This window comes from Macaca fascicularis, chromosome 1 (assembly GCF_037993035.2).
Source record: "Macaca fascicularis isolate 582-1 chromosome 1, T2T-MFA8v1.1".
Lineage (NCBI taxonomy): Eukaryota > Metazoa > Chordata > Mammalia > Primates > Cercopithecidae > Macaca > Macaca fascicularis.
Window position 1 is genome coordinate 167,533,131 of NC_088375.1, and position 17,849 is coordinate 167,550,979.

At 40.9% G+C, this 17,849-nt stretch overlaps 1 protein-coding gene across 3 annotated transcripts in view; it reads left to right on the forward strand.

The window, feature by feature from the left end:
- The first annotated feature begins 3,521 nt into the window (after positions 1-3,521).
- Positions 3,522-17,849, forward strand: part of C1H1orf141 (chromosome 1 C1orf141 homolog) — a 63,093-nt gene continuing 48,765 nt past the window's right edge. For all 3 annotated transcript variants that reach the window (XR_012418948.1, XM_045369200.3, XM_074004246.1), the window contains exons 1-3: positions 3,522-3,568; positions 13,112-13,203; positions 14,508-14,665. Coding sequence is in view for 2 of the 3 variants with exons in the window: in XM_045369200.3 (XP_045225135.2) it covers positions 13,129-13,203; positions 14,508-14,665 (233 nt within the window). In the remaining variant the exon portion in view is untranslated. The remainder of the gene's footprint in view (positions 3,569-13,111; positions 13,204-14,507; positions 14,666-17,849) is intronic.

Below are 17,849 nucleotides of genomic sequence, written 5' to 3' on the forward strand. Positions count from 1 at the left end.
AGGAGAGAGTTGTGTAATTGAAGCCAAAGGAAGCGAATGTTTCAAAGAGCCAGAAGTAAAACGTGTCCAATTCAGAAGAGATGCCAAGTAACATAGGACCTGAAAGATATCCATTGGATTCACAAATAGGAAACAGAAGGTCATTAAGTGACCAACGAGCATATTATCTAGAATAAGAGAGGTAATGGGCAAATGGGATAAAACGTAGTGATCAGAGAGGACCTGCTAGAGCTTAATATTTCAGAGTTAGGGGATAATGAAGTAAAGATAGCTTTAATCTGGAAAGGTAAAGAGTTTTGAGGCAGAACTATTGGCTTAACGGATTTAATATGGAAAAGAACATTGAGAAAGTCCCCAAATCTGTAAAAGTGAGAAGTGCCTGGGAATTTGTTAGTAAATACATATGGAGAGATAGTTGTCATGAACCTCAGAAGAGGCAGCTTTTCCTAAGGAAGAAGAAACATAAAGGTATGGAAGGAACATTAGGAACAGTGAAGAACACTGACACTTCTCCCAGGCTTCATGGTTTGTGTAGGGCAGGGGAAAAAAAATGCTCTTTTCTCAAGAGAGGACAGAAAGCAGGGGTGGGAAATCACAGGATTTTCATATTTGGGATGATTAATCACAAATTTTGATTCTTTCTAAACCTAGTAGTTGTGTAGTAAAGAATTTATAGGAAAGACTCTCTTGCCCAAAGAAAAGAAAATCTGGCCTTTGCCCTTGCCTTCTGAGACATAACCTTTGGGCCCTAGGAATGTTATGCCTGATAGGAAGATCTTTGTTTGCCTGAAGATCTTGAGTCATATTGGATAGTCTAACAATCTGATTTAGGATGGGGAGGTGGCCACACCTGCATAGTCTTAGGGTGGGGACTCCAGAGAGATCAACAGTGTGACTTAGAGCAAGAGCTTTGGGTCACGTGGTATCTGCCAGCTTAGAGATAGAGATTAACCATGTGGGCAATCGACCAATTATGCCTGTCTGATGAAGCCCCACTACAAACTGAACACGACGCTTGGGTGAGCTTCCCTGGGTAGCAAATCTCTATGTGTGCATTGCCATTCAACAATGCTGGGGAGTAACCTGTCCTGACTCCACAGGAAGAGGACAATAAAAGCTCCACATTTGGTATTTCTGGACTGACTCTGCCCTGTGAACTTCTTTCCTTGGCTAGTTGTAATCTGTAACCTTTCCCTGTAGTAAACTATAACCCCAAATACAATAGCTTTCAGTGAGGTCTGTGAGTCTTTCTAGCAAATTATCGACCCTGAGGGTTCTATTCAGGGTTTTGACGGCCCCCTGAACTTAGTGTCAGAGTAAGGGCAGTTTTGGGGAACGTGCCTTCTAACTTTGTAGTTGGCCTACTTCAAAGGAAGTAGCAAAAAGTCTGCAGATTTTACTTTCTTTGCTTTCTTACAGAAAACAGTTTATATTTTAAGAAATCTGTATACTTTTAAAATAAAACATTCATTAGGCTCCTTTACCCCATATTTATCTATAATAGGTTCATGAACTCATTCAGTAAATACTGAATTTAACTGAGAGCAATTAAAGTAGTTAGGAAAAAATCCACTTGAATTCTTTTTTGTGTACATTTACGGAGCATTTGTTATTAAAGAGAAAATACTTTGTACTTTGTCTTATATTAATATTTATACTTACTAATTATATGATGTTGGGCAAATCACATAATTTCTTTGAGTTTCAGTCAGGTCTTTTCTAAAATCAAAGATAATATCTTTTTCATAGATACTGATTAAGTTTTAAGAATGCAAAGTAAAGGATGAAATTAGAACCATTTTAAAATTGTAGCCTAGTACCTGGCATACAGAACATGTTCCATAAATATTAGCTGAGATAATGATAATATTCTAAGAATTTCATAAGATTTGTGCTTTATAAATTTTATTGACTGAAGATTAATGAGTAGCTAACATTTCTGAACTCAATTCTTTACTTAAGAAGCTAATTTTCACCTCTGTGCAAATTTTTGAGCTGAAGGTACTATAACAATCTTAGACAAATCACCACTATCAACTAGATTCCAGTTATCAATTCCATACAAATCATTGTTCTTGAATGTATATGGCTTAAAATAATAAAATAGAATCAAACTACCTTGGCCAGCCACAGTGACTACCCACATCTGTAAATTCCAGCACTCTGGGAAAACAAGGCAAGAGGATCACTTGAGCCCAGAAGTTCAAGACCAGCCTGGGCAACAGAGTGAGGACCCTGTCTCTACAAAAAATAGAAATAAAAAAATTAGCTAGGCATAGTGGCATGCATCTGTAGTCCTGGCTACTAGGGAGGCTGAGGTGGGAGGATCACTTGAGCCCAGGAGGTTGAGGTTGCAGTGGGCTATGATCATGCCACTGTGCTCCAGTCTGTGCAACAGAGCAAGACTTTGCCTTAAAAAGAAAAAAAAAAGAAAAGAATCAAACTACCTTCTACTTTTAATTATTGTATTGTTTGTTTTTCAAATATTTGAAATACATTGATTCCAGTGTTTTCATGCCTTGACTATTAATATCAATTTCTAGCCAAATTTGGATTGCTACATAACTATACTTTTTTTTTTTTTTTTTGCAGTTTTACCATTGCCACTAGCACGGACTTGTGATGACTAATGCAGGTGTTTTTTTTCCTCTTCTTTTCACAGATGTTGAAATGCTGTTTTTTAAAGCTTTTTTCCTCCTATTTTGATGCATCAGATAAAGTATATTCTTGGAATGATGACCAACCCCTGACTTAAAATTTAACCAATGTTGTGAAATTCCCCATCATTTTTAATTAAATACAAGCTGTTTTCAAGTCAGTCGTTCTTAGATTATGACTCTAAAAATAAATGATTCCCATGGCCTTAGTGCAGTTTCTGCTCACACAAGTGAGCATTAAGGACAAATGTTTCCTTAGGATACAGTAAATACAGCAGAATGTATGTCAGAGTGTATCACCATTATGTCTCATAAAAACGCTACATGGTATGTGTGTGCAGCCAAGTTTGCTATACAACTTGAATAATACAGGGGTGATTTTACTAAGCACATGGGAGGTTTCTTGGTCTTGGAAATAAAATGGTTTTTTGTTTTTATTGTTGTTTTTAAATACCATAAGCCATGAAAGCAATCTTCCATCAAATATTCAAATATAAACTGTTGACTTCCATTCAGATCCGCAAGCTGCATGGTGGACTTTGTAAGCTTCTTTTTGAAATTTGATGTTTCCAGGATAGCACAAAAGGAGAAAGGAGGTACAGTAAGAGGAAACAAAGTCACTGTTCTCCAGTTCTTTTTACTTGATCCTCTTCCTTTACTTGACTCTCCTTCCACTCCTTCAGCATAATCGGTATTAATATCCGTAAGCATCTGGGGAGTCTGGGCTTTTAGTGACAAAAGTCTGTGAGCGAAGCCCCTCTGAGAAGAGAACTCTGCTCTCTAGGCCTTTCAGAAGTGGGCAGAGATCGGAAACCGGTTTCTACGGACGGAGGACGCGTTGCTAAGGTACTGAAGGGTGGGGGCGGGGCGCGTAGCCCTCGGAGCCAGAAGAGGGAGGAAAGGAAGACGAGGTTTGTTTCAGGGTGCGGAAGCGTTGGAAAAGCGGAAAATCAAAATTTGTACGAAGGTGGGGGCGAAATAGGAAAAATATCGTTTTACATAAACGGCTTTTCTGTCCCTGTAGTCGGTGGGACGTTCTCTAGCGGGGCCTCGACAGGGAGAGTGTGGGTCAGGTCAGGCGAGTGTGGGACCGCGGCGGGAGGCGGGCCCGGGGGCCTCTTCCAGGTTCGCTGAAGAACCTTTCCGTCTTCTAAACTAAATATTAATGAGCGTCCTCAATATTGCCCTTAATTTTGCTCTCCCGTGAAACGACCATAGGCATAGAGCGTTTGAGTCGGGTTCCCTACGTTTCCAGCGAGAAGGAGGCGCCTGGGGGAAGGTGACGAGGGGCGCCGGGGCCACTTAATTGATACACTTCCAAATTGACGACTCCCAACCTCCTGGAATGGCTGGTGGGAGCTGATCACCCCTGCGGTAATTGTGCTGCGATTTCGAGCTGGTTAATCAATTCTTCCAATTATTATCAGATTAGTTGCCCACAATAATACTCCACAATACACGTACATCATAGTTTTTAAATTCCTTAATAGTTTTTCTTAGAAACTTCCCTTCCAGGCCGGGCGTGGTGGCTCACGCCTGTAATCCCAGCACTTTGGGAGGCTGAGGCACGCAGATCACTTGAGGTTAGGAGTTCGAAACCAACCTGGCCAAAATGGCGAGACCCCGTCTGTACTAAAAATACAAAACCTAGATGGGCATGGTGGTGTGTGCCTTGTAGTCCCAGCTACTCGGGAGGCTGAGGCAGGAGAATCACTTGAACCTGGGAGGCGGAGGCTGCAGTGAGCTGAACGCAGCCACTGCACTCCAGCCTGGGTGACAGAGTGAGTGAGACCCTGCCTCAAAAATAAGAATAAATAAATAAGGAGCAAGAAAATTCATAATGTAGCGCTAAGCACATGAGTCGGGTTTTTAAATTAGTTCTCAGTGCCTGGGCTGTACTAGCTTGTGGGGACTGCCATGACAAAACATCACAGACGGCTGGGCGCGGTGGCTCAAGCCTGTAATCCCAGCACTTTGGGAGGCCGAGACGGGCGGATCACGAGGTCAGGAGATCGAGACCATACTGGCTAACACTGTGAAACCCCATCTCTACTAAGAAATACAAAAAACTAGCCGGGTGAGGTGGCGGGTGCCTGTAGTCCCAGCTACTCCGGAGGCTGAGGCGGGAGAACGGCGTAAACCCGGGAGGCGGAGCTTGCAGTGAGCTGAGATCCGGCCACTGCACTCCAGCCTGGGCGACAGAGCCAGACTCCGCCTCAAAAAAAAAAAAAAAAACAAAACAAAACAAAAAAAAAGATCACAGACGGAGTGGCTAAACAACAGAAATTTGTTTTCTCACAGTTCTAGAGACTGAAAGTTGGAAATGAAGGGGTGGGCAGGGTTGTTTTCTTCAGAGGCCTCACTCCTTGCCTTGGGGTGCTGCCCTGCCTTCTCACTGAATCTTCACAAGGACTTTCCTCTGTGTATCCTGTGTCCTAATCTCCTCTTCTTATAGGACACCAGTCATACTGGCCAGGGGCCTGCCCTAACAACCGCATTTTAACTTTACACTTTAAAGGATGTACGTTCAAACATAAGCACATTCTGAGATCCTGGGGCCTAGGACGTCAACATATGCATTTGGGGACAACATAATTCAGCCTATAATATGGGCCATTTATCAACATTTTGGATTTAAAGAAAAAAGATTCCCCTAAGTCTGTCCTTGGAATGTGAGATGGAGATAACTCAGCCAGTTGCCTACTTATTGAGTCAACATTAATCATTTAACAGATGAAGTGAGTCCTTACTGTGGTCTCAATAGTGGGCTATGTCAGATAAAAGTGTAAGAAGTGGCCTTGGGCCGGGCGCGGTGGCTCAAGCCTGTAATCCCAGCACTTTGGGAGGCCGAGACGGGCGGATCACGAGGTCAGGAGATCGAGACCATCCTGGCTAACACGGTGAAACGCCGTCTCTACTAAAAAATACAAAAAACTAGCCGGGCGAGGTGGCGGGCGCCTGTAGTCCCAGCTACTCGGGAGGCTGAGGCAGGAGAATGGCGTGAACCCGGGAGGCGGAGCTTGCAGTGAGCTGAGATCCGGCCACTGCACTCCAGCCTGGGCGGCAGAGCGAGACTCCGTCTCAAAAAAAAAAAAAAAAAAAAAAAAAAAAAAAGAAGTGGCCTTGTCCTCAAGGAGTAAGCGTTTGAACTGATAAAGCCACATAATGGAAGTGAATTTTAATTTAAGCCTCCATTTTTTAGATAATTTCTCAGGCCTTTAGTTTGTGACTTTAGAGATTCTTAGTTTTCCTGAGTTGTTTAGAACTTGCTGAAGAACCTTTCTCAGCTGAGCCTATTATATTGATGACCCTGGGTTTTGTTATTTTTGTTTGTTTTTAGTCCCAAAGGTGCTGTTAAAACAAAATTGTTCTCTTAAAATATTTAAGACATTTTTATTTTAGATATGACTGAGTCTCTGATATGCTAATAATATTGACCTACAATTTTTGTTGTGAACAAGCCTTTGCAGTGAGGCCTGTAGATGATTCACTGTGAGAGTAATTGGGAATTCATTCTGCCCCAATTGGTATGGCCTCTATTTCATTGTGTTCTTTAAAAACAAACAACAACAACAAAAACTGTCACTACTGAGCTAGAAATTAAGAACATAAATCCAAGTTTCCTTTCAAAACACTTTTACCAAGTTTAGATTGGCAAGAACCCCATTTTATAATAATTCACTCAACTTTTTATTTCATCTTCCAGTAAATCATTATGAAGTAACATCATTTATTACAGATAAATTAGGATTACTCTTCCTAAAAAGTTATGTTCAGAGACATCTGCAAATTAAATTGTAATTTTCAAATCCCTGTCAGATGTAAAACGCTTTGCCTGAGGCTGAGATTCAGAGGTAAGTAAGTCAATTCTTGCTTTAAATGAGTTTTCAACCTAGTGAAGAAGAGATTTGTCAAAGAGTAAACCTCTTTTTTTTTTTTTTGAGATGGAGACTCACTCTGTCACCCAGGCTGGAGTGCAGTGCCACAATCACGGCTCACTGCAACCTCTACCACCTAGGTTCAGGTTATTCTCCTGCCTCAGCCTCCAAAGTAGCTGGGATTACAGGCGTGCACTACCATGCCCAGCTAACTTTTTTTGTATTTTTAGTAGACACAGGGTTTCACCATGTTGGCCAGGCTGGTCTTGAACTCCTGACTTCAAGTGATCCGCCTGCCTCAGCTTCCCGAAGTGCTGGGATTACAGATGTGAGCCACCACACCCAGCGAGTAAACCTCTTAAAACCTGGTGTGGTGGTTCTTGCCTGTAATCTCAGCTACTCAGGAGGCTGAGAGGCTGGAGGATTGCTTGAGGCCAGGAGCACACAACAAATAGACTGTCACCCAGACAAGGAATGAGATAATGCCAAGGAAAGTTTCACAGAAGAGGTAGTCTTGGCTGGGCGCTGTGGCTCACGCCTGTAATCCCAGCACTTTGGGAGGCCGAGGCGGGTGGATCACAAGATCAGAAGTTTGAGACCAGCCTGGCCAATATGGTGAAACCCTGTCTCTATTAAAAATACAAAAATTAGCTGGGCATGGTGTCGGGCACCTGTAATCCCAGCTACTCAGGAGGCTGAGGCAGGAGAATCACTTGAACCCAGGAGGCGGAGTTTGCAGTGAGCTGAGATTGCAGCCACTGCACTCCAGCCTAGACTGCGAGACTCCATCTCAGAAAGAAGAAAAAAAAGAAGAGGTAGTCTTTATACCATATTTGATAAAGAGTAGGCTTTTGACTGGAAGACATGTGGGAGAACATTCTGAGTAGAAGGAAACGCATGAGTAAAGGGTGTGCTTGGGAAAAGGGCAGGACGTGTCCAGGAAGTAAGAATGGTAGAAAATGGTGGAACACAAAGGGGTAGGATGAATAAACTAGAAAGGTGGGCTGAGCCAGATCCTGGACTGTCTTTTCTTCAGTGGTCTCGTGTGTCCTCGGAAGAGTTTGGGCGTTCTTCAGGTGATGAGAGCAAGCCAAGGTTTGTGGGCTGGAGCTGGTCCTGATCAGTGTCCTGTTTAGGAAAGACAGCTCTGATGGCATTTTGTTTGTTTGTTTTTGAGAAGGAGTCTCACTGTGTCACTAGGCTGGAGTTCAGTAGTGTGATCTTAGCTCACTGCAACCTCTGCCTCCCGGGTTCATGTGATTCTCCTGCCTCAGCCTCCAGACTAGCTAGGATTACAAACATGCACCACCATGCCCGGCGTATTTTTCTTTTTTTAATAGAGACAGGGTTTCATCATGTTGGCCAGGCTAGTCTCGAACTCCTGACCTCAAGTGATCCGCCTGCCTTGGCCTCCCAAAGTGCTGGGATTACAGGTGTGAGCCACCATGCCCAGCCTGATGGCATTTCAAAGAATCAATATTTGAGGAATGAGGAGGAAGGTTTGGGGCAGGCAAATTAGGGGGGTGTATAGTTTGATAACCCAAAGGAGGGAAAGTAACAACCTGAAGGTTTGAAGAAGGACAATGGCAATGAAAATCAAAGCAAGCTTAAGAAAGGTCTGTCTTCTTGATGTTAATGTTGCCCCACTGTTCAAAGAATTCTGTGAGAGGCCACTGATCCATTCCACCCCTGAGATTCTATGAGTTAGGCTTCTGTGACCACATCAGAACCCTATATTCTAGATGAGAGCACTTCCCTCAACTCTAAGTAGAATGCTTCAGAAGACGAGAGAGATGATAACTAGCAGGGTCCGGAGAAGACATTTTTTTCTGTTTTGCAAATAAATTTGAGCATGCTAAGAGGAATAAATTTGTGAAGGAAATAGATAAAAGTTGCAGGAGAAAGGGGATAACTAATAGAGATAATTCTTTCAGGAGACTGGAGGCAATGGAGTCTAGAGTACATCAGGAGGGATCAGCTTTGGGTGGGAGAGCCAACGCCTCTGTTAAAATTGAAGTGCGGAAGGGTTGGGAATGAATAATACTTTGGTATGAGAGGTAGGAGCTGAAGAAGCTCTTGCTTGATGGTGCCTGTTTTCCTAGTGAAATAGGAGAGAGCATCTCCCTTGCCTAGGAAGATGGAGATCACAAGGGAAAATGTTTACCAGGTGCCAACTTCCTCAGTAAATTTGATAGAATACCTAGTACAATGTCTGCATGTAATACATTTAGGTAGCCAGTGACCAAATGAACAAATAAATGCTTATCATCAAATAACAATATATGTTCATAGAAAAAGAAGTATAAAGTAGGAACACCAAAGTATATATTAAAATTAAAAAGATATAATAAAGGACATAAACATAGATCACACTGAGGAACACTTTATATATATATTTATAGATATGATATATAAATATATGTGTATATATATGACAGAGTCTTGCTCTGTCACCCAGGCTGGAGTGCAGTGGCGTGATCTCAGCTCCCTGCCACCTCCACCTCCCAAGTTCAAGCAATTCTCCCACCTCAGACTCCTGAGTAGCTGGGACCACAGGCGCTCGCCACCTAGCCTGGCTAACTTTTTGTATTTTTAGTAGAGACAGGGTTTCACCATGTTGGCCAGGCTGATCTCAAACTCCTGACCTCAAGTGATCCACCTGCCTTGGCCTCCCAAAGTGCTGAGATTACAGGTGTGAGCCACTGCACCCTGTCCATTTAATATCATCTTGATTCATCTTGCATTAAAAGATTAGTGGTTAGTTTATGCAAAGTAGTTGGGGAACACCATCATATTAGTACTGATGTTCCTTTGCTCTCAGCATTTATTTGAGGAGACACAAAATAGGCCCTTGATGAGCTTATGAAATATAATGATGAAAACAAGCAAGTTCATGTATAGTGTTTCCTCACTTCCACTTTTTCCCAGGGCCATTTAGCCATTAGGCACCATTGGCACATTGCCAAAGACCAATGGGAGAGAAGAATTTGCAAACTGAAAAAGTTGTATTGGTTTCAGGCTATCAAATTAATACTACAAAACTAACATTCAGTCGATTTCATTAACTGTCAAATTTAGTATTCATAAAACTGTTGTTGACCCTTGAAAATAATTGGTTTTTCTCACTTCAAAAAAATTCATGATCTGCACAATGATTTTCCAGAAATCATTCACAGCCAAATAATTTACTCTTAGCAAAATATTTTTAAAGCAAAAACATAAAAATTATTTCATGCTATGGTTAACTGTATATAGAAAAATACAGCTGTGTGTGCATGTGCGTGCATGTGTGTGTGTGTGTGTGTGTACAATGGGATGACCTTTTGCCTCTTAAAATGTCCTATGTGGTGTTGAAGATGGGGTGATTAAAAGTGAGAGGTGTAGGACACCTTACTCTAAAAAGATCTGCTTTCTGTTCTTTCTCACAAGTAAGCAACATTGTTTCAGCTGGCCCTCATGTAGTTTATACCTTCCCCAAACTGGGAAACTCATTCACTTCAATACATTGATTCTTCCAGTTATTTACCTGTGTCTTGCTGAAAAACAGAAATCTTTGTCTCCAGTAAAATAAACTTAGGTGGGGAATATGAGCACCTTCTCCATCCCCTTGAACTCATATTATGTTTAAGGGAAACAGAAAAGCTAAAACTCCTCGGAGAGTTTTAGTTTAGTTTAGTTTTACAAGAGGAATGGTTCTTGGGTCTGAAAAGAAAATATGTCCACATAATCATAATCTATATTCTCTTTCAAAATCTGTCCCCTATTGTTCTGTAAGAAACCCAGAAAGTCATAAGCATTCACATTGTGCTAATGCCTTTACCCTGTCAATGTCAAATAAAATATAGAGACTAATCTCTAAAATCAAAATGTTTATTTGGGAGGAAATAATTGCAATTAGGGTATACACACAGAGCAGTAGTCTTCAGTATATTCTGAAGAACAAAGAATAGGTTAGAGGTTTTATAAAACCAGGGAATGTTACAAATTGGCACTAGTGAGGTTTTGAGGCACTGACAAGATTGATAAGTGAAGGTTGTGGGCAAAATTGGCTTAGAGTTGCCACAGGTCTTTTCAGTAGCTATTAGATACAACTGGTTTAGGTTACAGCAGTCAATTTCAGCTGCCAGACTTGCAGATGGACTGCATTTTTGGAGCAATGTTCTGTGCCCTGAGTGTTTTCTCTTACCCTGACTTCTCACTGTGTTTTAGTTAGGAACCACAAGAGTGACCCATTTCGTATGATCAGCTTTCACATTCCTGGATCTCCCCAGCATGCAACCTGAGGTTGTGTGGTTTGTCACAAGGCATGCTATCTGCTTGTACCCTTATGGCCCAGAATTTCCTCTGTGTCACATTTTTTTAAAGAAATGGGGTCTTGCTCTGTTTGTCACCAAAGCAGGAGTGCAGTAGCATGATCATAGGTCACTGCAGCCTGGAACTGCTGGACTCAAATGATCCTTTTGATCCTCCCACCTCAGCCTCCCCAGCAGCTGGGACTATAGATGCGTGCTACTGTGCCCGGCTACTTTTTTTTTTCTCTTTTTGAGATGAGGTCTTGCTATGTTGCCCAGAGTGGTCTCAAATTCCTAGGGTCAAGCAATCCTCTTGCATCAGCCTCCCAAGTAGCTGGGATTATAGGCACGCACCACCACACCCAGGCCGTCTGTGTAATTTCTTTGTCACACTGGACTACATCATGTGATGGAGGGAAAATCTGGATGTAGTGACATGATAGAGGGCATGCTGGAATGGGATGTCACTATCAGTGCATGAAGAATTCATACTCAGGGCAATGTATGGTGAAGGAAAAAAGAGTAAAAAAAAAAAAAAAAAAAAAGCTGAAAGAAACCAATTCCAAAATAATGTAAACTTTTGGCATAGTATCCTGAATCTTTCTCCTTTGATGAACTGTTGTCTCCATGTGGCACTGCTGGAATAATATACAATATAGGAGAAATATCAGATTTTTTTTGAGCTGGAAAGAACCTTAGTATTAACATTAATATTCATTGAAAACATTGATGATTCTGTACTTTCTGTGAACCATATAACTTTTACACTTAAATGCCCCTGGGGCCCATTTAATTCAGTGAGCAAAAATATACTGACTGCATGGTCATCTACACTATCTTTTTTTTTCTTTTTGAGACAGAGTCATACTCTGTCAGCCAGGCTGGAGCACAGTGGCACGCCATCTCGGCTCACTGCAACCTCTGCCTCCTGGGTTCAAGTGATCCTCCTCCTCAGCCTCCCAAGTTGCTGGGATTACAAGCATGTGCCACCATGCCTGGCTAATTTTTGTATTTTTAGTAGAGACAGGGTTTCACTATGTTGGCCAGGCTGGTCTTGACCTCCTGACCTCAAGTGATCTGCCTGCCTCAGCCTCCCAAAGTGCTGGGATTACAGGCATGAGCCACTGTGCCTGGCCCATCTACACAGATTTTTTAAATAAATAAATAAATAAATAAATAAATAAATAAATAAAGGGAGTTTTGGGTTGATATTCCTGGATTCTTGCCTCTACTCTGCCCTAGCTATTTCTACTACACTAATAGGGTACTTTGTGGCCTTCAGTTTTCTCATCTGAAGATGTAATAAATTAGACCAGGTTCTGATGTCTTATACAGCTCCCTAAGCTTAATATGGACTGCTTGACCTCAGATGAGACTGTTAGCAATATTAATTAACTAGGAAATATGAACTATTATGGCAATGGAACCTATCCAGCTTAGTTGTTGCTACTTATGTGTGACTAATTACCTGCTACATGCTGTTAACAGTCTTGGATCACTGACCAATTTAATTTATTATAGAAATATGAGTTCCTTGCATTTACTTTGATTAAAATTATATCATGACAGAAAGAAAATAGATATGTCCAAAGTCCTACTCCTGGCCGGGTACGGTGGCTCACATCTGTAATCCCAGCACTTTGGGAGGCTGAGACAGGCGGATCACTTGAGGTCAGGAGTTTGAGACCAGCCTGGCCAACATGGTGAAACCCTGTCTCTACTAAAAATACAAAAATTAGCTGGGTGTGGTGGTGCACGCCTGTAATCCCAGCTATTCAGGAGGCTTAGGCAGGAAAATCGCTTGAACCCAGGAGGCGGAGGTTGCAGTGAGCCAAGATCATGCCACTGCACTCCAGCCTGGGTGACAGAGCAAGACTCTGTCTCAACAACAACACCACCACCAAAATTAAGTCCTACTCCTAGCTTGATATGTTTTTAACTTAAAAAGAAAAAAAAAAGGAAATAGATATAATTCAAGCCACATGGTCTTGCTTCAAGTATAAGTCACATATGGTTCTCATGGTAATCATGAACTTTCTCCCCCTCACCTTTATCATAAATTTAAAAATTCATGGGGCCTGTACACATCTGGGAGTTCTGATCATATGGCCTTCAACTGAAAAAACTTGGGTACGTTTACAATTCTATGATTTACTGTATGATTTAAACAATTCTATTATTTACCTAAAACAGTAATGTAAAAGTGGGTCTTTTGAAAACTTATGCCTAGTTATATGTTTAAATTCGAATTGATTTGTTCTTCTTCCTCCTTATTTTAAAATAGGAATTTAGTGATTGACAATGGCAGAAAAAATCTTAGAGAGCTTAGATGTCCTTGATAAGCAAGCAGAGAGAATCTTGGCCAGAAGAACAAAGGTTTGTTAAGTATAAGCTACAATTCAATTTAATCATTAACAGGTTAACATTTCAAATGTGAATAATTTTACTTTTTAACTAATGATACATTAATATGATATAAACTAATTTGTAAAAAGCAACTATCCTGGCTGAAAAGGTAATGTATAAAAATATAAAAATGTTATTGCTGAGTAGTATTCCATTATATAGATGTACAAAGTTTCAAGCAATCATCCAATGAAGGGCTTTTAGATTGTTTTCATGGTTTGACTAGTAAAAATAAAGTTGCTTAAAAAATCAAATAAAGCTGCTATGGACATTTGCATCCAGGTTTTTGTGTGAACATGAGTTTCCATTTCTCTGAAGTAAATGCCTGAGAGTGTGATTGCTGGTGCAAACTTTCTCCTAACTTTAGCAAGCTCAAAGCCACAAGATTTGGTTTGAGTTCCCCCAATACAATGAGTTTCTCCTCTCTGCACCTCAGCTCCGAAACCACCTCAGGGAAGTAAGCTGGGCTATTGGAGGGTGGACCTCAGTTGTTTCCCTTCTCTCAGCGATCTGTCCTACTCTGTTTTCTAATAGCTGAGGGTAGTTGTTTTCATACATTTTGCCTGAGCTCCTAGTTGTTGAAAGCAGGCGATTAATTCCATAGTGCTTCATCTATTGGCAGAAGCAGAAGTCTCCCATATCCTTTGACTTTGCTTTCAGGGCTTTCATCTCTTTATTCCTTTGTGCTATGCTCTGAGAGAATTTTTTAGAGAAAACTTTCGGCTCCTTTATCCACCTTTTAGCTAGATCCTTTTTCTTTTTCAGTCCATTTGTATAAGGATTTTAACAAAGTCCTCTTTTGATTGCTTTCTTCACTCTATTTCTGGCTCACACGACTAGAGGAAGATCGGTGTGATTCACCGTGTGCATGGCTACAGGAAGAGGAGCTGGCTGGAGAGACATGCTACTATGGTTCCAAGAACTCTCTGCATCTAAATATCTAGGTCTTTCCTTACATTCTGTATTTTAGAATTAGGAGGGAGCCTTAATAATCCTCTAGTCCTACCCCCACATTTTACAGATGGGAAAATGGCTCAGGTCACACAGCAAAGGCATAAAAACAGTTGGTGCACTAGACCCCCAATTTTCAATCTGTACTATTTTTCCATTATTGCCTGGCACCTAAATTCTCTCTCTCTCTCTCTCTCTCTCTCTCTCTCTCTGTGTGTGTGTGTTTGTGCACGTAAAGTGAGATTTTTTTTTTCTCTCCACCTAAGATTTTCCCCATATAAAAAGTACTCATCTTTTTTTTTTCCACTTTGGCTTTGCTGCAGATAAACAGGCTTCAGAGTGAAGGAAGAAAAACAACTATGGCTCTACCCCTGACATTTGATTTTCAGTTGGAATTTGAAGAGGCTATTGCTACATCTGCATCTAAGGCAATATCAAAGATCAAAGAAGACAAGTCATGCAGCATTACAAAATCAAAAATGTAACTATCATAACCACCTTAAATTTTCAGTTCAGAATTTGTTTCTTTGTTTGTTTTTGAAACAGGGACTCACTTCATTGCCTAGGCTAGAGTGCAGTGGTGCAAACATGGCTCACTGCAGCCTCAACTTCCCACCTTGGCCTCCCGAATAGCTGGGACTACAGTCGTGCACCACCATGCCTGGCTAATTTTTTATATTTTTAATAGAGATGGGGTTTTCCCATGTTGCCCAGGCTGGTCTTAAACTTCTGACCTCAAGAGATCCACCCACTTGGGCTTCCCAAAGTACTGGTATTACAGGCATGAGCCACCACACCTGGCCCAGTTCAGAGTTTTAAAACATTACTTTATATTTGTCTTAGATTATGCAATGTATATTAAATGAAAGTTGTATGGCATATTTTATAAGGGTTATGAGTTAAAATATACTAGATTAGCTTTCTGAATATTCCTAGTTTATAAAATATTTATTATGTATAATATTTTACTAGTGTAGATGGTAATTACAATTCTGAATTTTCTTGAGCTCAATTATGTTGCCCCAAATTAATGTCAGGATTTAATGCAAACTTTAACTGATATGCTTAAGAAAAAGTCTGCCTAGAAAGCCAAGTAAGGCAATTTCTCTGCGCACTTAGACGGGATAGCCTAAATATGTCATACTTGGTCTTTCACTGGCATTTAGTGCATGCATAATGCTATAAAATTTTTCCAAATACATCAGAATTGTAAAGGAGAGTTCAGAAAAAAGAAATACTAAGATGTGGAATCAATAGAACTACAAATTAATTGGACATTGGTGGTAGCGTGGATACTGTCCTTATCTCATTTATTCTGGGTAACAAGTTTTCCTCACTTGTTCTCTGCCTAAGTACAAAGCACTACAGTGCACCCAGTCACCAAGCCCAAAAGCTCACAGTCATCCTATTGAATGGGGTACAGTAGTGATGAAGAGCACAGGCCCTGAAATCAGACTGCTAAGGTTTAAATCCAGCCTTGCCATTTGTTAGCTATGTGACCTTGATTTTCACACATAGTTTAGTTAGGCAGCAGCTATGACACTATACACTAAGCAGCCTACATGAGCACTGTGACATTTGTGGGCTGGGCACGGTGGCTCACGCCTGTAATCCTAACACATTGGGAGGCCGAGGTGGGTGGATAGCCTGAGATCAGGAGTTTGAGACCAGCCTGGGCAACATGGTGAAACCCCATCCCTACTAAAACACATTTTTAAAAAATTAGCTGGGCTTGGTGGTACATGCCTGTAGTCCCAGCTACTTGGGAGGCTGAGGCACGAGAATTGCTTGAACTCGGGAGGCAGAGGTTGCTGTGAGCTGAGATCACGCCACTGCACTCCAGCTTGGGCAATAGAGCAAGACTATCTCAAAAAACGAATAAACAGACCATGACATTTGCATCTAAGACTACTCCTACTTACTTACATTTTCATGTAAGTGTTCTGATTAAGACCTACCACCTGATTGTCTCCAAGTAGCTTTCCTCATGCAGCAGTTTTGTATTATTGCTCAGAGTGAAACAAACTTTTTTAGCCCGATGTTTTAGTGCAGTTTTACAGATGAAAAAACTAAGTCTGGGTGAGCTTAAACAATTTGCTCAAGGTCACACAGCTAACAAGTTGCAAGGCTGGATTTAAACCTTAGAAGTCTGATTTCAGAGCCTGCGTTCTTCATCACTACTGTACCCCATTCAATAGGATGACTGCAAGCTTTGGGGCTTGGTAACTAGGTGCATTGTAGTGCTTTGTACTTAGGCAGAGACCAAGTGAGGAAAAGGAGATTGGGGTGGACAAGAGGATCAAAGTGAGAAGGGCTGGGATTTATTTTGTAGATGTTAAGTTTTAGATGCCCATGGGAAATTCAGGTAGAGATATCTGGAAGAAAGTTGGACAAGCAAGTCTGAATCTAAAGTAAAAAAACATTATTTGTGTAGCTAATATCTGTCATTTTCATAATCAGAATCAAGTATTCTGATTATGGCACAAAATACAGCTCACTCAGATTTTTGTTATTCTTGATTTACCAGGATATCAGAACATGTTTCCATGTAGAACTCTAAGATAAGACAAAGGAGTTTGTTTCTAGCACAAGTAAATACATATCGGTAGTTTATATAATTTAGCTTTATCACAAACTTCTTACATTACTACTTTATTTTTTATGTAGACACAGCCAATAATTCTGCTCCCAAATAATTTATAGAACTATCCATAGTGAAATGGAATATTTTAGAAATACACAGAAAATCATTGCATAAAATGGAAGCTGAGAATGTGGAGAAGGGAAAATGTATGTCATGATTTTTGCATTTTATATTTACATATTACATATATGCCTTTGTGTAGCAGTATAGTATATGGCTAATGACTCATTAGGCACATTTAAAGGTAACATGCAATGTTTTATGGCAGTATTTCCCAGGATGATATTGTTGCTATCCCTTTCCTGCCTGATAAGATTATTTTCTAAATAGCTTATACAGGCATCATTGATCTTGTGTTAGTGACAATACAACCCATCAATAACTGAGCAACGCTCCTTTTAAGTGTAACCTGGATGACTGGGATGTTTGGGGCTAGCAGCAAAGCCAGAGTCTTAAGTATAAAAAGCAAAGAGGCACATATTTCTAAGATCCAAAGACCAAGTAAATTCGGTTTGATCAATATCCGTATGTCTAACACAAGCAAAAACCATGTGTCCAACACCAGCAAAAAAAAAAAAAAAAAACATAAAACTTTCAAGAATTTACACAAGAATTAGGATATAACTCTAGGCCGGGAGCGGTGGCTCAAGCCTGTAATCCCAGCACTTTGGGAGGCCAAGATGGGCGGATCACGAGGTCAGGAGATCGAGACCATCCTGGCTAACACGGTGAAACCCTGTCTCAATACAAAAAACTAGCCGGGCGTGGTGGCGGACGCCTGTAGTCCCAGCTACTCGGGAGGCTGAGGCAGGAGAATGGCGTGAACCCGGGAGGCGGAGCTTGCAGTGAGCTGAGATCCGGCCACTGCACTCCAGCCTGGGTGACAGAGCAAGACTCCGTCTCAAAAAAAATAAATAAATAAAATAAAATAAAAAAATAAAAATAAATAGGATATAACTCTAGCCAAAGAAAATAAAATTTGTTTGAAATAATTGAGATGATGATCCTGAATATGTATCTA